This window comes from Perissodus microlepis, chromosome 6 (assembly GCF_051167445.1).
Source record: "Perissodus microlepis isolate ML-2025 ecotype Zambia chromosome 6, ASM5116744v1, whole genome shotgun sequence".
NCBI lineage: Eukaryota > Metazoa > Chordata > Actinopteri > Cichliformes > Cichlidae > Perissodus > Perissodus microlepis.
This window is the reverse complement of record NC_140466.1, coordinates 30,838,037-30,863,108: the sequence shown is the minus strand read 5'-3', so window position 1 is coordinate 30,863,108 and position 25,072 is coordinate 30,838,037. Positions and strand designations below refer to the sequence as shown.

The following is a 25,072-nucleotide window of genomic DNA, read 5'->3' as shown; positions in this document are numbered from 1 at the left end:
TTTCCAGATCTAAATTGTTGCTACATATCATCCATCCGTTTCATTACCCATTGCCCCATGCTGATTTAAAAGGGTGTAAGTGTGCGTGATTTTCAATATTTTTGCAATTACTGGGAATTAAATCGGGAATCAAAAGCGGTAATTATGCTACAAACCTTGAATTTCTAGATGTTGATTTTAAATTAAAGCACACACACTCACGATTGGTTGTGTGAGCCTCACGTGTTTGTTCTTGTAAATAAAAGATGGACATTTATTTGTGGTCCCGTTTTAAGGCTTTGACATTTGCCTTTGTGTTATTCTTTCTTTCTTTGAGCTTGAAGTGATTACTTAGACCAGAGGGTTGAGAGGCACAGCTGCCGCCTCATTAAAATGAAATCATAATCTTCTTGGATGACCTGTACCACAAAGCAGGTCATTTAATTTTTCATATAATTCTATTACAAATGCACCAAAAGACACAAACAGCAAAGCCACTGTGGTGAGGCCCACAAGAGGCTGAAATTGAAGGTGATGCTCAGCAAAATCATCCACAGCAGCCTGTATTGGCACACTTGTCACTCGAATTCATAATGTAATTACGTAATAATGAGCTTTATATATATATATATATATATATATATATATATATATATATACATATTTAGGGGAATAAACATTGGGTATTTGGAGCCAGCCTTGGGTGACCTTGAAGCAATTGTTCCGCTTTATTCATTCATTTATTTGTTTATTTTGCTATTTAGTTGCTTTCAGTATGGCTGAAAACTTCCAGGAGGCTGCGACCCGTCACCATTGAGACATTTGCATTTTGCAGCTTTGTTTTGCATTTACTTTTCATTTCTTTTTTACTTCCACTTTCACTCACAGATAAGTTTTAGATTTCATTGTTGCACCGTGAATATGCACCAGTTACCTGTGAGTAGATTTCACTGCAGCTTTTTCATGCTCAGATAGTGAGACATGCAATATCAGTCTCAAGGACTGCACAGACATTAGAGCTTTACAATATTATCCTATACTTTTTAAACACTTTTAAAAGTCATAACACAATTCTCCGAAACATTTGTCTGTAGCTCAAAACCAGGAAAACCAGGGAAAATAAGGGCAGCAAAGCTGACTGCTTTGGGAACTGCAGATAAAAAACATTTTTTGATTAACTTTTATTTCTTGTATTGAAATGGCTTTTGTTTGCTAATTTTCACATGAAAATATGATGAATACTTTGACCTTCCTCCCTGAAACTAAAAGTGTGCAGGCGGGCTACATGTGTGCTGAATCTGAGAACTACAAATTGGCTGCGCGTTTTTATCACTCCTCTTTCAGGGACATAAATCTCCTAAAACAGTTATAGTGTCGTGACCTGGCTCTTTTTTTTGAGGAAGAAGGTCTCCGCAGTCTAATTCATCACTTTATAATGTAAACACTTCAAGGATCAGAGTAAGGGCCGTGGCAAGTCTCCAGGAAAATGATGTAGAGATGAATATACAACTCTCTCATTTTTTTTTCAGTTCATTCCACCAGCAGGGGTGGAGGTAGGGAGGTAGAGTGGCACATCAGTTGGAAGGTTGGTGGTCTGATCTCAGCTCCTCCCTTGTGCTTCAGCAACAAACTGAACCCTGACTTCCCCTGTGCATCAGTCTTATCAGAGTATGTGAATGGTAAATGGCCTGTATTTGTATAGCGCTTTACTTAGTCCCTATGGACCTCAAAGCACTTTACACTACATTCAGTCATCCACCCATTCACACACACATTCACACACTGGTGATGGCAAGCTACATTGTAGCCACAGCCACCCTGAGACGCACTGACAGAGGCGAGGCTGCCGGACACTGGCGCCACCAGGCCTTCTGACCACCACCAGTAGGCAACGGGTGAAGTGTCTTGCCAAGGACACAACGACTGAGACTGTCCGAGCCGGGGCTCGGACCGGCAACCTTCCGATTACGAGACGAACTGCCAACTCTTGAGCCACGATCGCCCCCCAGAATAACAGGTTAAACGCCCTTGGATATGGAAAAAGTGCTGCAAAGTGCCAAAGTCCATTAAATAAAATTAAAATTTATTTAGGAAGTCTTTTTTAATGTTTAATGAAGGGCCCCTTGGTGGGGTCAAGGTTGAAACCACCACCAAAGTATAATCAGGCGATCACAGTGCAATCACTGGCTGCTTTTTTCTGAGAACAACAACTATTTACAGCACACTTCAGAGCAAAGCAACCAGCAGAACCGAATGGACATGTCCTTCTCTAGAGCTTCTGCATGAAGGCCGTCAGTTTCAAATTATTCTATTTGAGTCATAATGCCTACTTCTATCAGTTTGCTGTATATTACTGAGCTAGTCAAGTAGGAAGAAGCCAGGGACTACATTTGAATAAACCACCTGTATCATGTTGGACTTCTATTGATCTTTTATTCTATTCTTAAACACGAAGGCAGCGCAGATGGAACCAGTACCTGCGCCGTTTGTGTTCATTGTTTCACTCTTGTGGTTATAAGCAGAAATTTCCCAGTTGCATTGTATAAGTCTACTTAAAAAAACGTATGATTTATCTTTTTGTGGTATAAAGAACTATAATTATTTAACTGTGCAAAAAATTGTATATATTTTAATGTATGCGAGGTATAAAGTCAAGTCCCTTTTTGACTCAGGAGCAAGTAAACCTGTGGTATCCTGTTTTCTACCTGCTGTTTAGGCTACAGTGCTTATGACAGGAAATGTAAATACTCCATTCTTTAAATTTACCTTGAAAACAATTTTTTGAAACAGTTGGGTAATAATCTTATAATCCTAATAATTTTATCTGTGTAATTATTGGTGTAATGTTTTTAAATGTTGCACCGTAACAATTCATCTATGTTTCATGTAGAGCTGTTGTTTTTAATTGTGTTGTTCTGTTGTTTATGAGCCTTTTCTTGTCTTCCATGTAGTACATGTTTTATGTATGAAAAAAAAATTGTTAAAACATTCGTCAGAGCCCAGGAAGAATAGCTACTGCTACTGCAGGAGCTAATGGGGATCTTGGTAAACTAAACTAAACCATTCTCTTTGCTTTTCATACTTATTACAAGGATGATGATGACAGTCACTTATCAGTTGCACAAACCTGTTACACATTATTAGCAGCAGCAGCAGTAGTAGTAGTAGTAGTAGTAGTAGTAAATGTCAGTTTTCAAAAATGTCCTTTTTTGATAATAACATGGTAAAAAATAAAGTATTATGACATAAATACTCCAGCGAGTATTAGGGAACAACTTTATTAGGTGACCAACATGTTTCAGTTTGTGGCCTTCATCAGGGTCATTGCAAAACATATATTTAAAAAAAAACAGGAAATAGAAAAAAGCCAAGTGGACCAATCACACATTCACCATGCTTTATTCAAAAAAATAAAGTGTGGCCATTTCTGCAATCCAATCATGTACAGTATGGACTAAGAATAAAATAAATCTGCAAACACCTTAAAAGGTTGTTCTGTCAATCTACAGCAAACCCATTTCATAAATTACACGTCTTTTATAGTTATAGTTATTCATAGATGTGAGGAGATCCTGTGTGAACATTAGCAGGGATGTTTCTGAGACTCAAGCAAAACTATACAAAAAACCTCTCACGGAGATTCAGGAAAACACTACACCCTGCAGGGTCATTTTTTCCTCACACCAGCCTTTTTAGTGTTCAAAAGCTGTGCTGAAGTGTTTCTACATGCTATTGACAACATGATACTTACATAGTAATAACAAACAACATGTAACCATTTAAAAATATTCTAAAATGTCCATATTTGATATTTCTTACAGCACTTTATATTTTCTTTTTCTCCAAGGCAAAAACCAGCAGCTTAGACAAATTTCATTCGTTTGGTCAGAGAATTGAAGAAGTAGCACAGAAGTGAAGTGATGAGTAGTTTTTAAAATACAAAATACAAACTCGCTGATGTGATGCTTGTCATGTTATGTTGTCTCTCTCTGTCTTGTAGTGTGATCACCTCCAGATCTCCATGAAAAAATATTCTTTGTGATACTTTCAATCCTGATATATGAATTGCAATAAATTAATCCTGTTTAATCAGATTTACAATTATCACTTTTAGTGAAATATTCACTATTTCTCTTATATTATCATGTAATGATCTTTGTAGAAGAATGAAAAATTATTTAAAAAAAAATACTAAATGTCAGCTACTTCAAAAGTATGTTTTTTGGAAATAAAACAAGAAATAAAATGTACTTTATGAACCAGATGAGGAATCTATGTTTTAGGAAGAAAATTATTGTTGTCATATCTAGTTATATATGAAACAATAAATATGTATGATAGTTTCAGCCCTGATAAATTCATCATTAGTAATTAATAATGATAACTGGTTTTGGTGTAACACCTTTGGATTACTTCACACATCAAAAACTAGACATAGTTTAGTTTAATTTGGACAAAAGGATGATTAAATATTATTATAATTACTAATACTGTATTATATTATATATTACACTTTGATGCGATGGCTTGCAAGATATCAGAGTAGGACCGAAGCAATTCTAGTATGCAAAGTTTTAAACAGGAAGTAGCTGTGGATGCGACATTGCTGATCAGCAGTAATAAGTTGTAAGTAATAAGGCTAAAATATTACTTCAGTATATTAATTCAAATACATTTGGAGAAACAGAAATTTTAAAAAGTTCAAAATAAAGACACAAATGTTTTAATGTAAAAAATAAGTATGTTAAAGCCAGATAAGCAAACTTGATATTTACTGTGTTCTAGATAAAATTCTAAGAAGACGTATGAACATATTTCACTTTCCTGCAACTCTTTACACGGAAGTGAGATTTGTTATATATTTGCCATCAGTAGCAATATCAGCTACAGATAGTAGTTATGGTTACAAACCAAAATGATTTTTAGTGTACACTTTAAACACTGCAAACCCCAAAACAGTAGCAGAACTTTAAAAAAATAAAACTTAAGGCAACCTATTGCCTTAATCTGCATGATTTCAGATCTGCTTTAACAGACTCATCCTAAACGAATGAGTGAGAGTGATCACAAATGAATCGGCTAATTACAAGATGATTTTAGGACAAATCACCTCTCCAATTTCTCGTCTTCATCATAATCTTCATCAGAAAGGTGTTTACACTACTTGTAAAACAGAGGATTCTGCAAAATGTCATGATACTTTAATGTGTTTAAGCATGAAAAGATGTTGGAGATTGAGCTAAAGGCAGGAAGGAGAAAAGGCAAAATATGAAAAAAAAAATCTGAACAAAAGGTCGGTTGGCTGTTTTTAAAGCTTGCAATTGATGCAGATGTTTTAAATGCCCCCAATAAATTCACTGCAGTAAAGTTTTTTTTTAATGTTTAAAATGTTTATTGTTTAATGTTTGAAAAAGAAATCAGAATCTAAATCAATCCAGCTGTTGTATCAAACTAAAGACTAATATATTTAATGTTTGGGGTCAAATTGATCCCAGGATTTAAACCCTTACAAAGATCTCTGCCACGGGGTGATCGTGGCTCAAGAGTTGGCGGTTCGTCTTGTAATCGGAAGGTTGCCGGTTCGAGCCCTGGCTCGGACAGTCTCGGTCGTTGTGTCCTTGGGCAAGACACTTCACCCGTTGCTTACTGGTGGTGGTGGTCAGAGGGCCCGGTGGCGCCAGTGTCCGGCAGCCTCGCCTCTGTCAGTGCACCTCAGGGTGGCTGTGGCTACAATGTAGCTTCCCATCACCAGTGTGTAAATGGGTGGATGACTGAATGTGTAAAGTGCTTTGGGGTCCTAAGGGACTAGTAAAGCGCTATACAAATACAGGCCATTTACCATTTAGATAAATTGGTACATTTTTTTTAAGTAGCAGGTACTTAATATGCAAAGTAGATGAAGCTGATCAAAAATAATAAGCTGAATGAACTGAAATGGAACAAAATGTTAGATGAACTTACGCGATTTCTTAGGTTTTTTAAATTAATATTACATTACTTCATTTATTTAAGTAGTTTCAGCATTTGCATTTACAGTGTATTAAACTAGACCAGCTAATAATAAAAGTCTTGAGTCATGTATTCTGTTTCCAACCCAGACATTCATGTGTTAAAGTGTTCTATAGGCAGTTATATACAACAGTTCTCCAGGCTTTCTGAAGGTCTGGCTGCTTTTTCACTCATTTTCATTCCAGTCCTTAAACATGACCATTTTCAAAAGAGTGTTGTTGGTTTTTTATTATTATTTCTGGAGCAACCTAATACGGACCTATGACTTAATCCTGTCACTTCGCACATAAAGAAACTCTACAAGTAGAGCACAACAGTAAGTAGCAGACCTACAAAGCTCTGTACCCGAGGTAACCGGCAGAGACCTACAACAAGCACGTATCTACATCTGTAAAACATGGTGGAAGACTTTTGCACAACACTAAAACCATTAAACAAGATCATTTTGATTAAGCATTTCAAGAGGAAGGAAGTTACAGCTAGATCTCAGGGCTGCGTGTGATGTATTTATCGTCCCCAACAAGATGAAAACTTGCCTTTGCTGAGACACTGCTCTTAATTTCAACATGTGAGTTAAATTTTATGTTTTTTATGAATATAAAGTAGGAGATCTTAAAAAAAACAGATACAAGTTCTGTTATTTTATACATTTTCTTGTTAATATAGAAACCGAAGCATTCCTGCAGTCATGCTGTTTGTAGAGACTCAGTGGACGGTGATGTGTTTCCTCCTGCACATAACAGGTATTATTATTATTATTATTATTATTATTAATTAAAGATCTGTATCTATAAACTTTAATAGAGCTAGATATTTCACATGAAATAGGAGTGATGTTGTTAGTAAGATTGGTTTTACTGACAACATTAATGAGGATTATCTTCTGATTAGACACAGAGCATTGATATAGACTTTATTAGCAACACCTTGTTGCGCCTCTTTTTTCTTCAGAACCTTTCCTATAGATTTGAGTTACTGTTGCCTTCTTGTCATCTCAACGCATCTCACCTGTGGCCTCTATCATTACTATAGCATTTTCTCTCTGAGTGCTGGATAGTTTCTCATTGTCGGGCATACTTTCTCTAAGAAAGTTGTGTGCGAATATCCCAATAAACAAGCAATGTGGCACCAACAACCATCAGTAACTTAAATCCCTTTTCCTCAGCAGGTTGTCTTGACCATGTGTATATGCCTAAATGCAGTGAGCAGCTACCATGTGACCGGCTAATGAGATATTTGCAGTACTAAACAACTTTTAACACCTTTGCTCACCTGTGTGGTCAAAATGGTGTAGAAATCAGAATCATAAATACACTGATTTAAACAAACATGTTTAATGGTAGAGCAAAACTTTGCATACCCACACACGTTATCTGACATCCAGTATTCAAATGAAGTCCTTCTGCTTCTGTTAAAGCGGTTATAGGGCTACAAAGCAGAATCTGTGCTTTAAAAGGTTCATCAGTGGATCTGCCATGCTCCGCTCAACATGCCACCTCAAACATAAGCTGGTACACTGTACACACAAATGGCTCCAAATATGTACTGACAGAGCTCTCTGTGGATGGAGACAATGGAACATACAGCCTGGCTAAAGACAATAACTTTACTCTGACAATCAAAGTTTTGAGAGAAATAGATGCAAAGTCTTACTGCTGCAAAGAAACTACAGAGAACCCACAATCCTGCTTGAACAACCAAACTGAGCTCCGTGTTTCAGGTAGAGCTGCTGCCATTCATAAATTACTGCTCACTTCAGTTTATGCGCACTTATTTTATCCATCGTCCTCTCAGAGCTGCAGGTAAAGGTGATTCCTGCCACAGAGGGACAGACAGTAACACTGATGTGCAGCAGCAGCTGTCCTCTGACTGAAAAGCCTGCAGCCTACATCTGGTACAAGAACAGAGAGTTTCTCTATGAGGACTGGTCTCCCTGGTACCAAGAGCTGCTCAGCAGTGAGGAAGCAGTCACATACTCCTGCGCTGTCAAAGGCTACGAGGATCTCAGAGCCCCTGAAGTCTCTGTGGGTGAGTAACGTTCCAAAAACAACCCCAAAGTGTTAAAAGCTACAAAATCCTGGCAAGCCATTAACAAATTCTAAAGTTAAAATACTAATTTTCATCTCTTTTTGTGCAGATTCTGTAACTAAAACCTGTTTCAGTGTGACTTATACTGAAAGCAGCATGTGTTCTGAGAAGCTGAAATCAAAGGACCAGTTCTGCTCCATCACATATCCAACAGGTTTCCACATGCAAACAAACCATTCTCCCCAAAATATATCACAGGTCGTAGCAAAAAAAAGTATTTATTTTCTTCCAACAGATTTGCACGTTCAAATAACTCCTGTCAGGAGCTTTGTCATTCTGACCTGTAACACCAGCTGCCCTGTGGCTGATGCTCACACTGCATATAAGTGGTACTGGAACAGAAAGTTATACAATGACTGCGAGCGTCAAGACATTACCATTTTCGAACCCAAAACAGACTTCTTCTCCTGCGCTGTAAAAAGCAATGAAGATGTGCTCTCTCATGAATCCTGTGAGTACGTGTATGAGCCAAACATACATACGAAACAAACAACAGGCAGGTTGAAGCAGAAGTAAAATTTCATGTGTTTAAACTCTGTTTTAGGCGTCAACAATGGAAACTGCAAGGCTGTAAATTACGTCAGCAGGAGAATCTGTGCCCTGGAAGGTTCCTCTGTGAACATTGCAAGTCAATACTCGACCCATTTCATCTTGAAGTATAGATCGTGGTATAAAGTACAGCTTGGTGGTGAGGAGGATGACTGTAAGGAGGTATTTGAAGAAGCTACGGGCCGTGTGAAGTATCACGACAACATGAAAAACAACCACACACTGAGAATTAATGATGTGAAGAGGAATGACTCGGCTGAATACTTATTCAGACTTGGGAAACATATTAATCACTGTCATTTACCTAGAGTGATGTTAGTTGTCACAGGTAAGTTTAATTGATTTAATACAGAATCACCTGCAGTGTTTAGTGAAGTGCATGTTTTTATATCATATTGATGGTCCACAAAAATGTGTTTCATACAGGATTTGATTTAAAAAAACATAACAGCAAATTATCTGATATCATTATCATTATTCTTTCAGATATGAAGCTAAAATTTGAAAGCAATCATTTTGGATGTTCAGAATTTGTACCATAAAATTTTTATGCTAATTGGAGACAGTCAAGCAGAAGGCCCGTGTTCATTTGAGATACAACCACTCTTACAGTTAGGTCCATATATGTTTGGACACTGACACAAGTTGGTTTTTTTTTTGTTTTTTTTACCTGTTTACTGAAACATATTCCAATTATAGTTACATCATGGACATGGGCGTAATGTGTAGACTCTCAGCTTTCATTTGAGGGTTTCTACAATCAAACTGGATGAAAGGTTTAGGAGTTTCAGCTCCTTATCATGGGCCACCCTCTTTTTTTAAAGAGTAATTGGACATTTGACTCATCATCTGGTGACGTCTACAAGTTCAAGCTGTCATTGCCTGCAAAAGGTTTTCAACCAAGTATTAGAAATAAACATTTTATTTTCAGTTATTTAATTTGTTCAGTTACTGAAAAGCCCCTGAAATGAAGGGATTGTGTTAAAAATGCATTGTTCTACCCACTGAATTAAAGCTGAAGGTCTTCATTTCAACTGTATCTGAGTTGTTTCATTTAAATTTCGTTGTGGTAATGTACAGAACCAAAATTAGAAAAAAATTGTCTCGTTCAAATATTTATGGACCTAACTGTATGTCAGATATAATTGATAATCACACGTCAGTTTTGTCAAAAGGCACAATAACTCTTCTGTTTTGTTTCTTTGTTTGTTTTTTGTTTTCTATCCAATCGAACTATCTTTGAGGTGTGAAAGTGAGCATGAGTCCTTCTGCAGTGGTGACAGAGGGTCAGAGAGTCACACTGACCTGCAGTACCAGCTGTCCTCTGACTGACAACACAAACTACATTTGGTACTTGAACAGTCGACCAGTCGGCCACCAAACTAAACATCTGATCCTGGACCCAGTCAGCAAGGAGAATGAAGGGAACTATTCCTGTGCTGTGAATAGTCCTCAGAACATTAGCTCAGCTGAGAAGGCTCTCACTGTCAAAGGTGAGAAGGACTTAATTTTAAAGATCCTGCTCACTTTCTGACTCCTTTTACATTTGGTAAATGGAGAAATGCAGGCTAAGTGATAGCAGCAGGCAGAAACTTCAACTTTTTTCTGGACCAAACCAACAAAATAGCAGTCTGGCAGTTAATTTTATATTGTTCTGAAATATTTTACTACAATGTTTACTTACATCTTACATCAATCTCTACAGCTCTAGAGAAAACCGTAGCAGGGCTGAACGTATTGAAAATGACTCTTTTATCGCTGATCCCTGCAGTTGTATTTCTACTCTACATGAAAACAAGGTAAACTACTTCACTTCAGATTTTGTGTCACATCTTCTGACTGTCTTCAAAACTCTTTTCTTTCATATAAGAAAAGTTTGAGTTTGATATATATTGCAAATGTAGGAAGAAGAAAACTGTGACTGCCACTGCTGAGAAAAGTGACAGGGAACAACCTGGACAGGTAATGAGATATGTCAAACTCTGAAATTACTGTTTATGAAAGTGTGCCCACAGTCATCTGCATGTCCTCCTTTCAGAGGGACCAGCTGTATGAGAGTGTTGAACTGAACCCTGCTGCACAGTGAAAACCAGCAGAGAAGCAGGAAGACACTGTCCAACATCTGGTTGGGTAGCTTGTAGACTTCCTCTTCCTCTCGTGTGCAGAGTATAATCTGAATACAATCGATCTTATTCATTTAGATTCATGCTGGCAAAATATGATTCTGCATGTGCAAAGAGACAAACAGCCCTGCAAACTTAGAGTATGTCAAACTTGAGGCCTGTACTCCAAAGCAGGATTTCTTCTTATCCAGGCCATCTTTAGCTTTGACCCTTGCTTTTTTGTACCAGTGTTCACTTTTTATTGGGGTACATTGCCATGGTAACTTAGAAACCTGTAGGTATCAAATCACAATAGCATCGCCATTCCTAAAAGATCCCTGGTACCCCTGGGCAGTTTTTCAACAGTGTCTAATATCTTTGTGTTTCCCCAGTGAGCTCCAATAATAAATATAGTTTCTTGGCCACAGCATTATTTGTTACTTTTTCCTGTCGACTCCAAATAAGTTTACAACTATTTTACTGTTCTATAAGCATGAATATGCGATCCTAATAAGGAACACCTATTTGTACTTCCTGATATATCAAATTTGCAAGTAGACTAATCCTACATCTGAATAGTTTTATAGTCATTCTTTACATGCTCTCAGACAGTTAAGCACCACTGTTGCTGCAGCTGATTGAATAAATACTAAAATGGTTCTTTAAATAACAATTTAATTAAATACATGATAATAATTCATCCAGTTCCCTCGTTTCTTAATAACAGAGCTGTGATACTGACAATCTGTATCTGTATCTGGCTTCAAATGAGCTAAACTGTATTAATATAGCTGATTTTTGTCCAGTCGTATTGCTCTGCAACAGCTGTGTTACTTTGAGTCTGTAATTTGTATTTAACCTCTTCGTATTTTTCCCATAATGTAGTTTAATGTTGTTGTATGAAATCAGCTGTTCTGCTGTTAGTACACTTAATCCATAATCTTTATTGGTGAAATGCTGCCAACGCCACCCCTTTCATATGTGTAACATATGTTGAGCTTGTTTTGTATTTAAGAGCCCAGTAGGTCACAGAAATGACAGATAACTTTGTATTATCATCTTCCTGCTTTATGTCATGCAGTGGTGGTGGTGAATTCAGTGTAACTAGCTTTTCCTGTGATGCCAACTTTCACACATTAGTGATGCTGTTAGAAAATAAATAGCCATTTTGCATGTTGTGATTAAATCCTTTTCAGGTTTCATTTTTCATGTTTTAATTGCCATGTTTATCATTTTTAGTTTATTAACCTTGTTTTTTTTTACTTGAGTTTGACCATCTTTAATTAGGACTGTGTCCCAGCCTCTGTATGGCTTCTGTATGGCATCTTAACTTGACTGTTTTTAAAGGATTTTTGTGCAAATAATAAAAATCAAAAAGTTCTTTTTATTATTTCTGGAGATTTTATTACTAGACTTTGGATGCAGGTTTTAATGGCAGCTTTCTTGCCTTCTCCTAGAGGACAAATCTTAATTTACAATTCACTACTCATGGCAAAACGCACAATCTGATAGCAGATACACCCCGAACTGCAACGAAAATCATGACGATGATGATGAGATGAGAAATCCTTTATGACGACATGATCTCCCCTTCAGTGTAACGTTAAAATGAAACAAAGTTCTCAGTAGAATGCCTTTTAAAGTGCTGTGATGATATGTGGAATCAAACACAGCAAAAATTGGAGAGTTAAAATGTGCTGGAGTAAATGTCTCAGAGTTGATTTTAACCCTCAAAGTGTGATTTAAACACTTTCTGGTTTAAATTGTACTCTGTGTTGGAGTCATATGACAAAATGTATTCCATCAGTGTTGATTTAACTCTTAAAAGAGAAAATTCTAAATACTGTAACTCTGCACAGAGGTTGGTTAAAAATGTTAACTCTGTCATTAGTTAACTTAATAGCTTTAACTCTGTATAGAGTTCATTTTGAACTGAAGTTAAGCCCAGCCCTCCCAGACACCCCCAGTGCGGGCAGAACAGTACTGATTTTGCACCTGCATGCAGTTCTACAGGGTAAGTAGAATTATGTCAGACTTACTAAGATAGTTAGAAACTTGTGCTATAAAATGTATTTTGTGCATTTTAACAATTTAAACGAAGAAAACATGCTAGCTTTTGGCGCTAGCAATAAAGAGTTAATGCAAACTGTTAATAGCCTCTAACTATATCAGTGTTACAGATCACATTCAAGCTGTTACTGATGGAAAAAACCCAAAGTAAACTGCTCAGGCTGGCATTAATGTCCCTCTATTGTTTGATTTTCTTTTGTGGAATTTTTGACATGTAGTTTGACATCAAAAGAACTACAAAAAAAAGTCTTCAAACATGCACTGTTTTATATAGTGCGTGACTGACTCAGGGTAGGTTTTATTTTGTCCTCTTAAAATTTCAGTCTTGCATTTTTCAGAAAAATGTTGGTCCAGGTTAAGTATAATCAACAACTAAAGTATGTGAAGCTAAATAATGATGAAGGACAGTATGACTTTCTGCAATTTAATGTAAAAGCTGTGTAGGTTATTGCTACTTTATCTTGGATAAAGAATATGTTCACAATAATATTTTAATACATATTGTAGGAGCTTCTTACATTGATGTAGATTCAGATTTGTGTTTTTAGCAAAGGTGTTGTTTGTATTAACAAATTGTTAAGCACCATATACAACAAGACACAAGTAAGAAGCAGTGCTAACACCAGAAGCACAATGAGTTTCTTTGTACCAGTTTTCACAGTCATCGAGAGATTTTGCCTGCTATCTGATGCAAACATTACTTACAAGGATGCAACAGGGACAGAGGTTGATGCAGTGACCTTGTTGGACAAGGCAACGTGCTGTTAACAGTGTTCTCCGATGATGGTGAGGCTACACACTAAAAAGTATAATCAAGCACTTTACATTCAATTAAACAAATTATTTGATGTTTTCTTTTTCTTTAGTATTTTCGGACCTGTCTTCTGCTTCTGAGTTGTCTGACTCCAACTCAAGCTTCAGCTCATGTGCCTCAACTATAATCTTAGATGAGGTCTCATGCAAGAGACAAAGAATTAACAATACTGCTGCAGTATCTGCTAAACAGGTTGCTACAAAGCTTCACACTTGTGCTTTGTTTTTTTCCTCTCAAGTTTCTAGAAAGATTCCTTATTGCCAGGTTTTTCTCAATGTTCATTTTTCTCTTTTTGTTTGTTTTTCATTTTTAAGAGTTAATTGAAACTGTCTTAAGAAGCAAGTCTGGTGGTGACAAAGTAATACAGGAATACCAAGCAATAAACACCATGAAGGATGCCACAAGATGACAAATGGTTAACATACTTGTGGCTCACATGATTGATAATCATGGGTATGTATTCAGTGTATGTTGTGTTCTTTATACTTGTGCCAAATAAATGCATACTAATTGTCTAAATTTAAAAATCTCCTCTCAGGCACCTTCCCCCAAAAGCAATCAGAGAGGAGTATGCTTTGGGCATTGTGATGCCGATCCCCTCGCTCAAGGATCCATATGCAGACAAAGCCTATGTAAAAGTCAATATTTATACAACACAAAATTATTTAATGATGGACATAAAAATTATCTGATATTTTTGTTATGAGCTAAATCTGACAAAATATGTTGTGTTTTCACTTATCCAGGAGCAGCAAGGGGTGCAGGATACATTTCTTGGCGTATGAAAACTGTCCAAAGACAGATTCGGCGTGGATCTTCAACACCACCTAATAGGTTGACAGACAGTTCTTCAGGTGGCCCAAATCTCCAAAGGACTGTGAATGTTATACACCAGCTTGATGGGGATGCTTGCAAGGAGGCCATGTCTTTGCTCAAACATACTACAGACAACTCTGTGATTTTCCAGAAGATGAAGGAGACCTTTCAGCACCGTCAGAGGCTTGTTAATGATCCAAGCAGAAGCTTCCTACATACAAAAGGACTGGTAAGTTAGAATTCATTTTTTGAAATGGTTTGGAATTTGGAGCTAGCAGTTGTTTCAAATACAATTTTCTTTCTTAAAGGTGGAGCAAGACTTCACTCTCCTGTTCGATGACGACACCACCTCCAGGTTGCTTCAGAAATGGATTACATTCTTCAGGCCAAATGCCATAAAAGAGGCTAAGAAGCTCACTTCAACACCAGAGTTGCTTCGCTTGATGCAGTCAGCAGAAGGTCATCCAGAAAATCATCAAGATGATTCTACAAGTGAGTTGTATTTTTTATATATATATATATATATATATATTAAGGGTTAAAGCTGCATTCAGGGGCACATATTCATTTGTTTCTGTGTTTTTTAACATTTAAATTCATACAATTAAGACAAATTAAATATTTGTCCACTTTTTCTAGTTTTGCTCTTAGAATATAATATAAAGTCAAACAAAGCATTGTCTGTTTTGTTTGTATGTTCATCCTGAACTAATAATCCTATAGATTTTTCTTCTTGTTGTGTATCTCTAAAAATTGATCTACTTTTGATAACTTTCAACAATAGATAGAAGACAGAAGGTTAAAAATTGTATCTCAGCAGAGTCACTTATTCAGTCTCTAAAGTGTTATTTTAACTCTGTTTTGAGAGTTAAAACATGAACTCTGGCACAGTGTTAAATATTTTAACTATTTTAAAAATGTGGATTTAATTCTAAAGAGTGTGGACTATGTAAACCCTGAAAAAGTGCTGAAAATTATTCTGTGGGAGTCAATTTAACACTGGTCTTTGTGCTTTGAAGAGATGAAATATTTAAGATTTCCTAATCTTAAATGTGTGTGATAACAGTCTCGTCTTCTGTCGGAAGATATACACATATACATATATTAGACATTTTATTGTGCACCTCAAATGACAGCTGATGAAGATTTACTGGCAATATTTATATTTACAGAAGCAAATTCTCTGTTTAACATGTTTTGTGTATGTACATAGTTAAGATGTTTCAATTCAGGGCAAACTGTATACCTCTGTATATAGTACACTGAGTCTTTGATTGACTGATTGATTGATTATTCAATATTAATCTCTACATTTATGGGCGTTACACTACACATGTAGCCTTTGGTCAAGACCAGGATACGGTGGTGACATTCTTCTTGCCTTCATTAAATCTATTATTGATATTTAAAACAATTTTATATTTAATATATATTCACCTTCATATTCTATTATAGGCATACCAGTGACGTAACGAGGCCTTGTCGGTCACGTGGTTTTGACGTGTCGGACTTGGCTCGATACATTTTGCTACAAGCAGCTACTCTTTTCTTGGATCTGTAGCCGCTCGTGTTGCTTGTTTCGTCCAAACAGCGCACAAAATATCATGGAAGGCAGGGGTTACGGCTCTGGTAAATATAATCTGCTTAGCTTTTGTTTCACATTTGGCTATAGATATTGATAGTTACCCAGTTAGCCACATGCTTTGTTCCCCTGAAACATGACCAGTTTGTTAGCCGTTAGCTAAGCTAATGCCGTTTAAAAAAAAACAAAAAAAAAACTCCCCAGCAAAAGAGCCAGCCTTTAGCCGGTTGCAGCCTGAAACAAATACCTAGCTAAACAGTAGTCGTGTTGTATTTTCTTACCAGTTATTACAAAATCTGCCAAGTACCAGTAGGTTTGTTTTAGCGAAAATTAAAAAAAAAAATCGTCAGCGTTACGCTAGGCCCATCGGCCACGATTAATGAAACACTACTAGCTACGCGGCCCATCTCGCTGTCGGGCAGATTGTTTGCTAGCGATGCTAACGCAGACGACTTTATGGGCCTTTGGCGGTTTGTCACTTGCTCTGCCAAAGTTCGTTAGCTTATTCTTTTAAAATGGAGTCAATGTCGGAATAGTTTAAAGGCTAGCTGATAAAATGGCCGCCTCTGAGAAGATGCCTCTAAGTCTTTGGATTTAATTGCTGTTCCTTTCTGAACTGCACAACTCTATTAAGACAGAAAGCTTGCAAATCAATTGTCAAATGGTTATAGTTATAGCAGTGGATTCCACCTTCCTATGCTTTTGAACGATTTGCGCTATTGAACAGCTCCTTGTAATAAATCCGCACATGCTTGTGGATCTGTTAGTATAAAATTCCCAGTGCGTTTGTGTTATCAGTCCATATTCTCTCCTTTTGTAGGTTACTCCAGTTGGGGAGGTGGAGGTTCTGGAAGCAGAGGTAAGTTGGTACACTCAGCCCTGAATTACTGCTATTCATGAAGCAAGTAAGTAGTGCATGTTTATTCTGTTTAATTAATTTGTTTCCTCACAGGGAGTGTGTTATTCTTTTTGCCCCACCCCTTTACTAGGTTCTGGTGGTTTCGATATGCACGGGGGAGGTTATAAGGATTCCATGTCTGGACTCGGAGGCTATGGAGGTGGCAGCGGCCACATGAAAAGAGGGCTCTCGGGAGCATCTCTGCTCTCATCGACGGGCACCCATGCAGATGCAGTCATTGCTAAGATTAACCAGCGCTTGGACATGCTCACTCAGTTGGAGGGGGGGTTTAAAGGGGGTCGGAGTGACAGGTAACAGTACTTTCCTTTTTATGCTTCATACCATCTTTCTTAGTAGGGTATCATTCCCACACATCCATGCACCTGAATGTGTGCTAAATTTGCATAACAAATTTGGCCCTCTGGTTGCTTGAGCGCATCGTCTCTTAGTGTCACGTCATGTCTGGCTGATGTCAAGTTACCACTTTGTTCTACAGTTGTCTCAGTAAATGCTTAGGCCTTCTAATAGCCGTTCTAATTTTAAAGTCCAGCATTAGGACCAATTCACACCTGGCTGCCCTCCTAGCTTGCGATTCTCCACTGATTCTGAGGAACAGTTATTCACAGTGGTTGGGGGTAAAACAAACAAAGGTATACCACTGTTTGCAGAGACTTGGAGAGTTGATATCCTTTGGAAATTGTTGAGGTTGCACCAGTAAATTGTGCTGTTTTAGTCTTTGTTACGGCATTACTGTTTGCACTCAATCCTTGTTGGAAACACGTTGCCTCAATTCCCGCTTGATGAGAAGATCGTATCGTCCAGGCTGCATTTGAATGCCTCAGCATCTGAGGATGCATTGTTTGCTCCCATTTGCTATGCTGCAGTATCCCTCATTTATTGAGAAGAAAATGATGATGTGATCCTTTAAACCAAAGACATTGTGAAATGCATGGTCCCCTGTTGGAGGTGCAGTTACAGACCAGCTTTTCCATTTGTTACAAACTGACATTGTTGCATATAAAGCCAATCCATCTTTATTTAAAACTCTGAGCATTGCTTTTGTCCCGGCTTTGTGTTTGTGTTTACACACGTTGTTTCTCTCATCCTCTGTGTGACCTAACCCTGTCTTCTGGCTTTAGGTTACTGAAGAGAGATGGGTTTACAGGTGCCCTGATAATGCCTTGTTAAGCTGAAATGTTTACTGAAGGATGCTCAATGTATTTACAGAAACACAATCTCCCCTTGAAAAATGCCCAGTATATATGGTTTGGTTTTTTTTGTATATAAACCCCTTTTCATCAGTATTTATTGTAATTGAGTCAGTTCCCAGGACACTTTACTTCTTGTAAGAGGCGTCATTGGTGCTGATGGACCATGTTCATGTCTGTTCAGGGTTTTACAGCCCATCCTTTAAAAAGGAGGGAGGCTTAAAAAATTAACTGCATTTCCCTAATCTGCAGTAATTTCTGTAGACTTGAGATTTTAAAAACAAAAGGAATAACTTTTCAATGTACCACAAGCACAGTGTTTAAGTTGTTGTGGATCATTAATTTTTGATCTAATTTGTTTTCTGAAATGAAGCTGGGAGTGACAAGAAAACATGGAGAAAGCGAGACCACAGAGGAGAAGGAATAGCAGGTGGAGAAATCCAAACCTGGCTGCCCCTCTGCCTCCCTTGCTCTCTGCTCTTCTCTACCAACCCTCTTCCTCCCTCCTGCAGGTTTGACCAGTACGAGTCATTCGACTCGCGCTCCTCCGCTTTTGCCTCCTCCCGAGATCTCTACAGATCTGGCGGCGGTAGCTATGGTTTTGGTGATGGCCGGGAGGACAGCATGCTGTTGAGTCAGCGAGGAGGCCAGGGCTTCGGAGGGGGACTTGGGCTAGGAGGAGGAGGAGGCTTTGACAGCCCCTCCTCTTCCTATGGAGTCGCTAAAATGCGACAGAATATGAGGGAGTCCTTCACCAGTCCCCAAGGAGGAGGTTCTGGAGGTGGAGGATGGGCTGGAGCAGGCCGACGTTCCCCCAGAAGGGGTGGAAGCGCCGGGGGTCGAGGAGCTACTGGAGGGTTTGGAAGCCGCAGGTCAGACCCCACTCCATTAAGCGGAGGTTTGCGGGGAAGTGGTAGCGGTGGCCAGTCCCACCGTGGCCACTCTCCAGGAGGTGGTAGAGGAAAGCTCCCTTCCCTCCTGTCCAACCGCATGTACCCTGAGAGTGGGGGCTTCCAGGGTTCTACTCAAGGGCCTCACGACTTTCCTGGGAGGCATTTTGGAGGGGGCCCACGGGCTGGCCGGCAGCGAGGCCGCAAGAGACCCCTTAACAAAGTAAGTACCTCCAGCCAAATAAGACCTCCTCAGATACCTGGAAAAAGTTAAGCCCTTTCTAATTCCCTCCTTTTGTATTCTCAGTCAACTGGCAAGTCTTGCTAAACTGCCTGTGCCTGCTATTTGCTACCTAAAGCAGTTTGTCACAGATAGTGCCCAACACATATTTGCAGTATCACTTGCCCTCCTAGTTCCAGAAGAAAGTAACTGCCCTGCATCCACAGTAAAGACAAATCCCACATCTCCCCACACAATTCATTGCCCTGATAACTGTCCGGATGTTGATTTCTTTTTTTTTTTTTTTTTTTTTTTTTTTTTTTTTTTTTGCATTAAGTAGCTTAAATAGATTTTTCCTTTTTATTTCCTTTGCCCCAATTCTGGCTTGTCTTAAGATGAGGCTAACACTATTGATGTGGAAATGCCACGAGGAGAATATGAACATTGCCAAACATTAAGTCTAGCATCTATTAGTGTTTAATTCTAAGTTGAAGGTGTATTGTCCAGGTTTGTATTTATTTTTATTATCACTAAATGCATTTGTGTGCAAACTGATTTCTGTGTACTGTAGCAGGTGAAGCCACAGCGGGATATTCAGAAGAAAAGAAAGCAGACCCCGACATCAGGTGATGAGCCAGAGTCGAAGATGAACAAGACGGACAGCGCCGAGTCAGAGGCTACGCAAGGTACCGTTTTTGTCGACTGTGTGGTATTCTCAAAAGACCTCATTACTTGGCAGATATTTTGGTGTCTTTCTTGGTCTTATGTGTGTGCTCTGTGTTCTTAGAGCAACCAGAGAAAAACGGCGATGGTGGTGAGCCAAAGACAACAGCTGCTGCGGTTAGTGGATCAGCCTTTGACAGCTCAGTCTTTTGTCAACAGTGGCATTTTAAAGGTTTATTGTATTACTTTAGGATCTAATTAACTTGCCCCAGGAACTTGCTTTAAGCAACCGGTGTACAGTTTCAGATGGAAATAATAATTTAAATGTAAATGCAAATGAGGATGAGAATGTGGTTTTACAAAACAGACAAAAAGGCTAAACGCGATGTTCTTTTTTCCTTCATGATCAACCAGTGTCACAGATTTGAGTTGAATATGTGTTGCAAATATTTATGACAGCATGACTACATCCAGCAATACACATCTGTTAAGTTCAGATGACGGAGCTATTTTTGACTTTTTTTTTTCTTTTCTAATTTCTTTGAGTAATGAAATATTTTTCTTTGCAGGAGACAAAACCTGCTGAAGAAGGTGATAAAGGTAAGCTTAACTCCAGAGACTCCTCACTGACGTTCCTTTTTTTTTTTTTTTTTTTTTTTTTTTTTATTTTGAGTTAACTGAAGATTGTGGAAACCCAGCATTGGTTTTTGGGTTTGCTCTTTGCGTACAGAGGTTTCTCCAGATTCTCTGAATCTTTTGATATTGTGTTTCATTATTTCTTTAATTATTTATATACAGTTAAATAATTTATTTACAATTTACACTGTCTCTGTTTTTGTTTGTTTTGGGGTTTTGTTTTTTTGTTGTGTTTTTTTTTTGTTTGTGTGTTTGTTTTTGATTGGGGTTGTTCATATACGTATCGTCTTTTTTCACTTTTGCTCCTGATTAGCTGCATCCAAACTGGAAGAGAAGAAAAAGCCACAGGGCAAACAGACACCGGCCCAGGGTCAGGACAGACACCCAAAAATGAGGAAGAGACGAGGATTCCTGGAAAGGTGAATTTACAAACTCCTAGAAAGTTCTTTCAACTCTCATTTGCTGTTTTTGTTTTCAGTCTCACCTGTGGCTCTTTCTGATGGGCTTTTTTGACTAAGACTTTAAATATTTTTCCAGGGTGATGTTTGCATGTTCTGTGTGCAAGTTCCGTTCGTTCTACAAGGAAGAAATGGAGGCTCATCTTGAGAGTCGCTTCCACAAGGACCACTTTAAGTTCCTTTCCAGCCAGTTGTCCAAGCCCACTACAGACTTTTTGCAGGTAAACTCAAATTTATTGGAAGTCATATTTATGATTAATGAAGAACCGAAACTGAAGAAACTTGCCAATCATAGGCTTTTAGAAATGTTACATTTCTGAGCCAAATTTCAGGGAAGTGCTTGTTGTAAATATACTAAAACAATTTGGAGTGTGGTTAAATGGAAAAACATTTCTGGTTGAATCTGCTGAAATATTTATGCAGTGATTTTCCAGAGCCGACACGTGATTTATACATGTATGCAAGAGTAACGATATTGGGCGAGGTAAAAGTTTCATGAACTGTAAACTGAAAAAAAAAAAAAAAAAACCTTTCCTTTGTAGGAGTATTTGCAGAATAAGTTTAAGAAGACAGAGGAGAGGGTGAGCCAGCTGGAGAACCACAGTGCTGCAATCTGCCAGGTGTACAAAGAGCAGGACCTCACCAGGGGTAAGCAGAAACTCCTGCTGTGTGTTGAACTGAAGATGCGCATGGATTGCTCACTACAGATATTTCTCTCACGCTTGTACAGAGCTTGGAATGGAGCACTTTATGAGGAAGGTGGAAGCTGCTCACTGTGCAGCATGTGACCTTTTCATTCCCATGCAGCCCCACCTGATACAGAAACACATCAAGTCTCCTGACCACAACTACAACCGCAAGGTACAGCAGGACTTCTGCAAATGGACTGCCCCACAAGCCTATATGTTTAAAAGGACAATACTACATTCAAATCAGTGCACTTTTATTTTTATCGCCGTCCTTCGGGTAATGGTTTAGATGATCGTTATTATTTTGGTGTGGCTTGTCTGGTTCTGGAGATATCGGCGGTATAAATGGATCTAAATAGCACGCAGTGCATCCAAAAATAATAATAATTTCAGCATCATTGAGAAAGTCCACAAATGTTGTTGTGACCAGTTTCATGTAGTAACTGTTTTCTTCCAACTACACCGTCCTGTCATTCTGCAGAATGTGTTTCATTTAATTGGCAGATGTAGACAGTAGAAGAAAATGATTTGTATATGAAGCTGCTTACACAGCAATGTTTGTAGGCTGCGTGAAACTGGGTCATGATTTCTGTAGAGACATTGCTGCTGACCTTTTCACTGAAGCACTGAAGGCCAGAGGTTGGCTAATATTGATTCTGCCTTATTAGAAAACATTTACTACTTCAGACTGTCAGAGGATGGGGTAACAGTTTGTCCCATCCACTTCCTGTTTGTGCAGTGCCATTTTTTTTTTTTTTTTTTATTAAATGCAGTAACTCTGCAAAGTCCTGCACTGATGTTACAAATGGTGCCACAGAGCTGAGGCTATTGTTTACGATGTTTTGTTCTGACATGGAAATGTTGTTTATTTGAAGGGTATGATGGAGCAGTCCAAGCGGGCCAGTCTGTCGGTTGCTCGAAGCATCCTTAACCACAAACTCATTGGCAAGAAGCTGGAGAGCTACCTCAAGGTATGCACAGAGTCCTGTGTGGGCTTGCATCAGAAATAAATGTGATTATAAATATGCACCAACTACTTGTATGTATGTATTTATTTATTTTTTTGTAAACACAAAGAACAAAAGACCAGCCGTGTCAGTAAATGCACTGTTAAGGAAAAAAGGGAACTTATACTTGGAAAAAATCTGATTAACAATATTGCACTTTGGAGGTTTGCATCAGCTGTATGGGTTGTAGTGTTCAGAAACTGTCTGATGCAAACATACATAACTGACCATGAGTGCAGTGGGTCAAAATGTCATTATTTTTCTCAATTCTTTTATTTCGTCAGGGTGAGAACCCGTTCACTGGTAACCAAGATGAACAGGATCCAGAAGACAGCATGGCAATGGACGTATCGGAGTTGGAGGTCACAGGCGAAGCGGCAGAGAGCCAGGCGGAAGGAGAACCTGCCAAAGATGAGCCTGCTCCTGAGGGGGAGATTAGCAAAGAGGTGGTCGAAGGAGAAGCAGGAGAGACTGCTGAAGCAGCAGCAGCAGCATCAGAAGAAGCAGCAGTAGCAGCAGCAGGCACGGAAGAAGAGGAGGAGGAAAAGATGGAGGAGGAGCAGGGGAACCAGAATGAGGAGAACCAGGATGAAGAGGAAGGTTTTGAAATTGGGGAGGAAGAGGATGAGGGATATGTGGTTCATGATGAGATTGGTGAAGAGGGATTACACGGTGACTTGGGAGATGAAGGATTGGAGGCAGCAGTCCACGAAGCGGAAGATGCCAATGATCATGAATGATTTCTGCTCTGTGTGAGAGAGTGAGAGAGTAACCTTTCCATCTGAACATCTGTTTGGACCAGTCTATGACCTGTACTGTCCAGTTTGACTGCCACATGTATTGTGGATTACATATACCTGCTCCCGTCATGTTTCACTGTCAGTCTGAGCTTGTTGTTTGAGTTTGGTAAAAAGCAGTTGCACATTTTGTCTACTGCTCTTCTTCTTCACTTTCTTGCAGAGATTTACATGAAAGCAAATGTCATAAATAGTAACTCTTGTCTTCTGCATGCATACAAAGTCTCGACAAAGTTAGGGGTAGACTTCTTTTTAAATATCAGAGTAGACCGGACGTGTGGTTTACCCTTCCTCAGTCTCAATGCTGAACTGATCTGTTCCCAGGAATAGCTTTGTACTCGGTGCAGACATGAGAGGCATTGTTGGACTTTTCATTTCAACATTGGCAAGAAGACACATGAGCATATTTATGAAAACGTCAAAGTAATTTTTTTTGTTGTTGTTGTTGTGCCTTTTTGTTAAAATGTAAGTTGTTTAGAATTAAGAAATTGCGGCTATTGTAACATTGAGATATATTGTGTACTTTTTTTGGGGGGGGAGGTCCAGAGTTTACACATTGTTATGGCTTTCAGGCCTTTACCAGTATTGATGAATGACTGTTTTCCAAGCTTTTGGATAAATCTATTAGGAGGAGGGCTTTTTAACTCTGCAGGTGGGGCTACCTGAGATGATTGAGGGGACTGTTTGTAGGATAAGCGTGCAACATTTTGAATATCATTCGGAATATTTTCAGTCATTTTAGTTTCATTTCGGTCTGGGAAAGAAATAAACTCGTTGACTAAATCAATTTCTTTGTGTTATTTCCCAAATAAAAGTGAAATTAACTTAGTGGCTGCTTAAAAGGTGCCTTACTACTTTGTGGCATCGATTCAACAAGGTGCTGGAAACGCTGCTCATGGATTTTTGATTCATAATGAGATGATGGCAGCTGAATCTCCTGTTACATCACAGCCCTAAGGTGCTCTATTGGATTGAGATATGGTGACTGTTGAGGTGATTTGAGTACAGAGAGCTCATTATTATGTTTGAGAAAGTGTGCCAAAGAAATTACCCTGACACTATAATGCCACCAGCCTCCTGAAGCATTGAGAGAAGGCAGGATGGATCTGTGCTTTCATGTGGTTTACACCAAACTCCGAGCCTGTCGAAATATCACAGCAGCAATCCGCTCATCAGACCAACAATATTTTTCCAGTCTTGTTGATTTATCCCATGCAAACTGTGACCTCAGTTTCCTGTTCTTAGTTGACAGGAGTTGCATCTGGTGTGGTCTTCTGAATAGAATAGCTCTGTCTTTTTCTACATGTCTTTATTACAAGAACAATGAAACACAGTTTGCGATCTCTCCATTGTGTGTAATACATAATAACACAGGCATTTACATTTACACAAGAAAGATATGTACAAGTTAGTGCTGCTAGTGTAGTTCAACATTTAACATGTTACACATTCACAGATGCTCTTCTGCACAAGCCGTAAACATCTAACCTCAACAAGGCAGTTTTTCACAGAGAGCTGCCACTCGCTGGATATTTTCTGTTTCAGAGCATCCTTTGTAAACACTCGAGATGGCTGTGCGGGAAAATCCAGACCAGCA

General features: G+C 38.6%; 2 protein-coding genes and 1 pseudogene across 2 annotated transcripts; all 3 read left to right on the top strand.

Annotated features, from left to right (window-relative positions):
- The first annotated feature begins 7,781 nt into the window (after window positions 1-7,781).
- On the top strand, window positions 7,782-11,227 carry LOC146385953 (sialoadhesin-like). Its single transcript, XM_084930027.1, has 8 exons — window positions 7,782-8,016; window positions 8,126-8,230; window positions 8,312-8,527; window positions 8,621-8,953; window positions 9,870-10,118; window positions 10,331-10,424; window positions 10,530-10,587; window positions 10,664-11,227. The coding sequence occupies exons 1-8, from the start codon at window positions 7,833-7,835 to the stop codon at window positions 10,709-10,711; spliced, it is 1,287 nt and encodes a 428-aa protein (XP_084786153.1). The 5' UTR covers window positions 7,782-7,832; the 3' UTR covers window positions 10,712-11,227.
- Window positions 11,228-13,430: 2,203 nt separating this feature from the next.
- LOC146385952 (uncharacterized) lies at window positions 13,431-15,899 on the top strand (annotated as a pseudogene).
- Window positions 15,899-24,262, top strand: akap8l (A kinase (PRKA) anchor protein 8-like). Its single transcript, XM_084931968.1, has 13 exons — window positions 15,899-16,056; window positions 16,830-16,868; window positions 16,999-17,218; window positions 18,628-19,228; window positions 19,797-19,911; window positions 20,013-20,065; window positions 20,458-20,488; window positions 20,838-20,943; window positions 21,062-21,203; window positions 21,525-21,630; window positions 21,713-21,843; window positions 22,547-22,642; window positions 22,963-24,262. Exons 1-13 carry the CDS (start codon window positions 16,032-16,034, stop codon window positions 23,416-23,418), a joined length of 2,121 nt encoding a protein of 706 aa, XP_084788094.1. The 5' UTR covers window positions 15,899-16,031; the 3' UTR covers window positions 23,419-24,262.
- Window positions 24,263-25,072: the final 810 nt, after the last annotated feature.

What these genes read in the sequence shown, in the direction of transcription:
- akap8l (XM_084931968.1), top strand. Translation starts at nt 16,032, where the DNA reads ATGGAAGGCAGGGGTTACGGCTCTG. An exon ending in AGGCAGGGGTTACGGCTCTG is followed by an intron (nt 16,057 to 16,829) that starts GTAAATATAATC and finishes CTCCTTTTGTAG; the next exon opens with GTTACTCCAGTTGGGGAGGT. An exon ending in TGGAGGTTCTGGAAGCAGAG is followed by an intron (nt 16,869 to 16,998) that starts GTAAGTTGGTAC and finishes CCCCTTTACTAG; the next exon opens with GTTCTGGTGGTTTCGATATG.
- LOC146385953 (XM_084930027.1), top strand. Translation starts at nt 7,833, where the DNA reads ATGTGCAGCAGCAGCTGTCCTCTGACTGAAAAGCCTGCAGCCTACATC. An exon ending in AGCCCCTGAAGTCTCTGTGG is followed by an intron (nt 8,017 to 8,125) that starts GTGAGTAACGTT and finishes CTTTTTGTGCAG; the next exon opens with ATTCTGTAACTAAAACCTGT. An exon ending in ACAGGGAACAACCTGGACAG is followed by an intron (nt 10,588 to 10,663) that starts GTAATGAGATAT and finishes TCCTCCTTTCAG; the next exon opens with AGGGACCAGCTGTATGAGAG.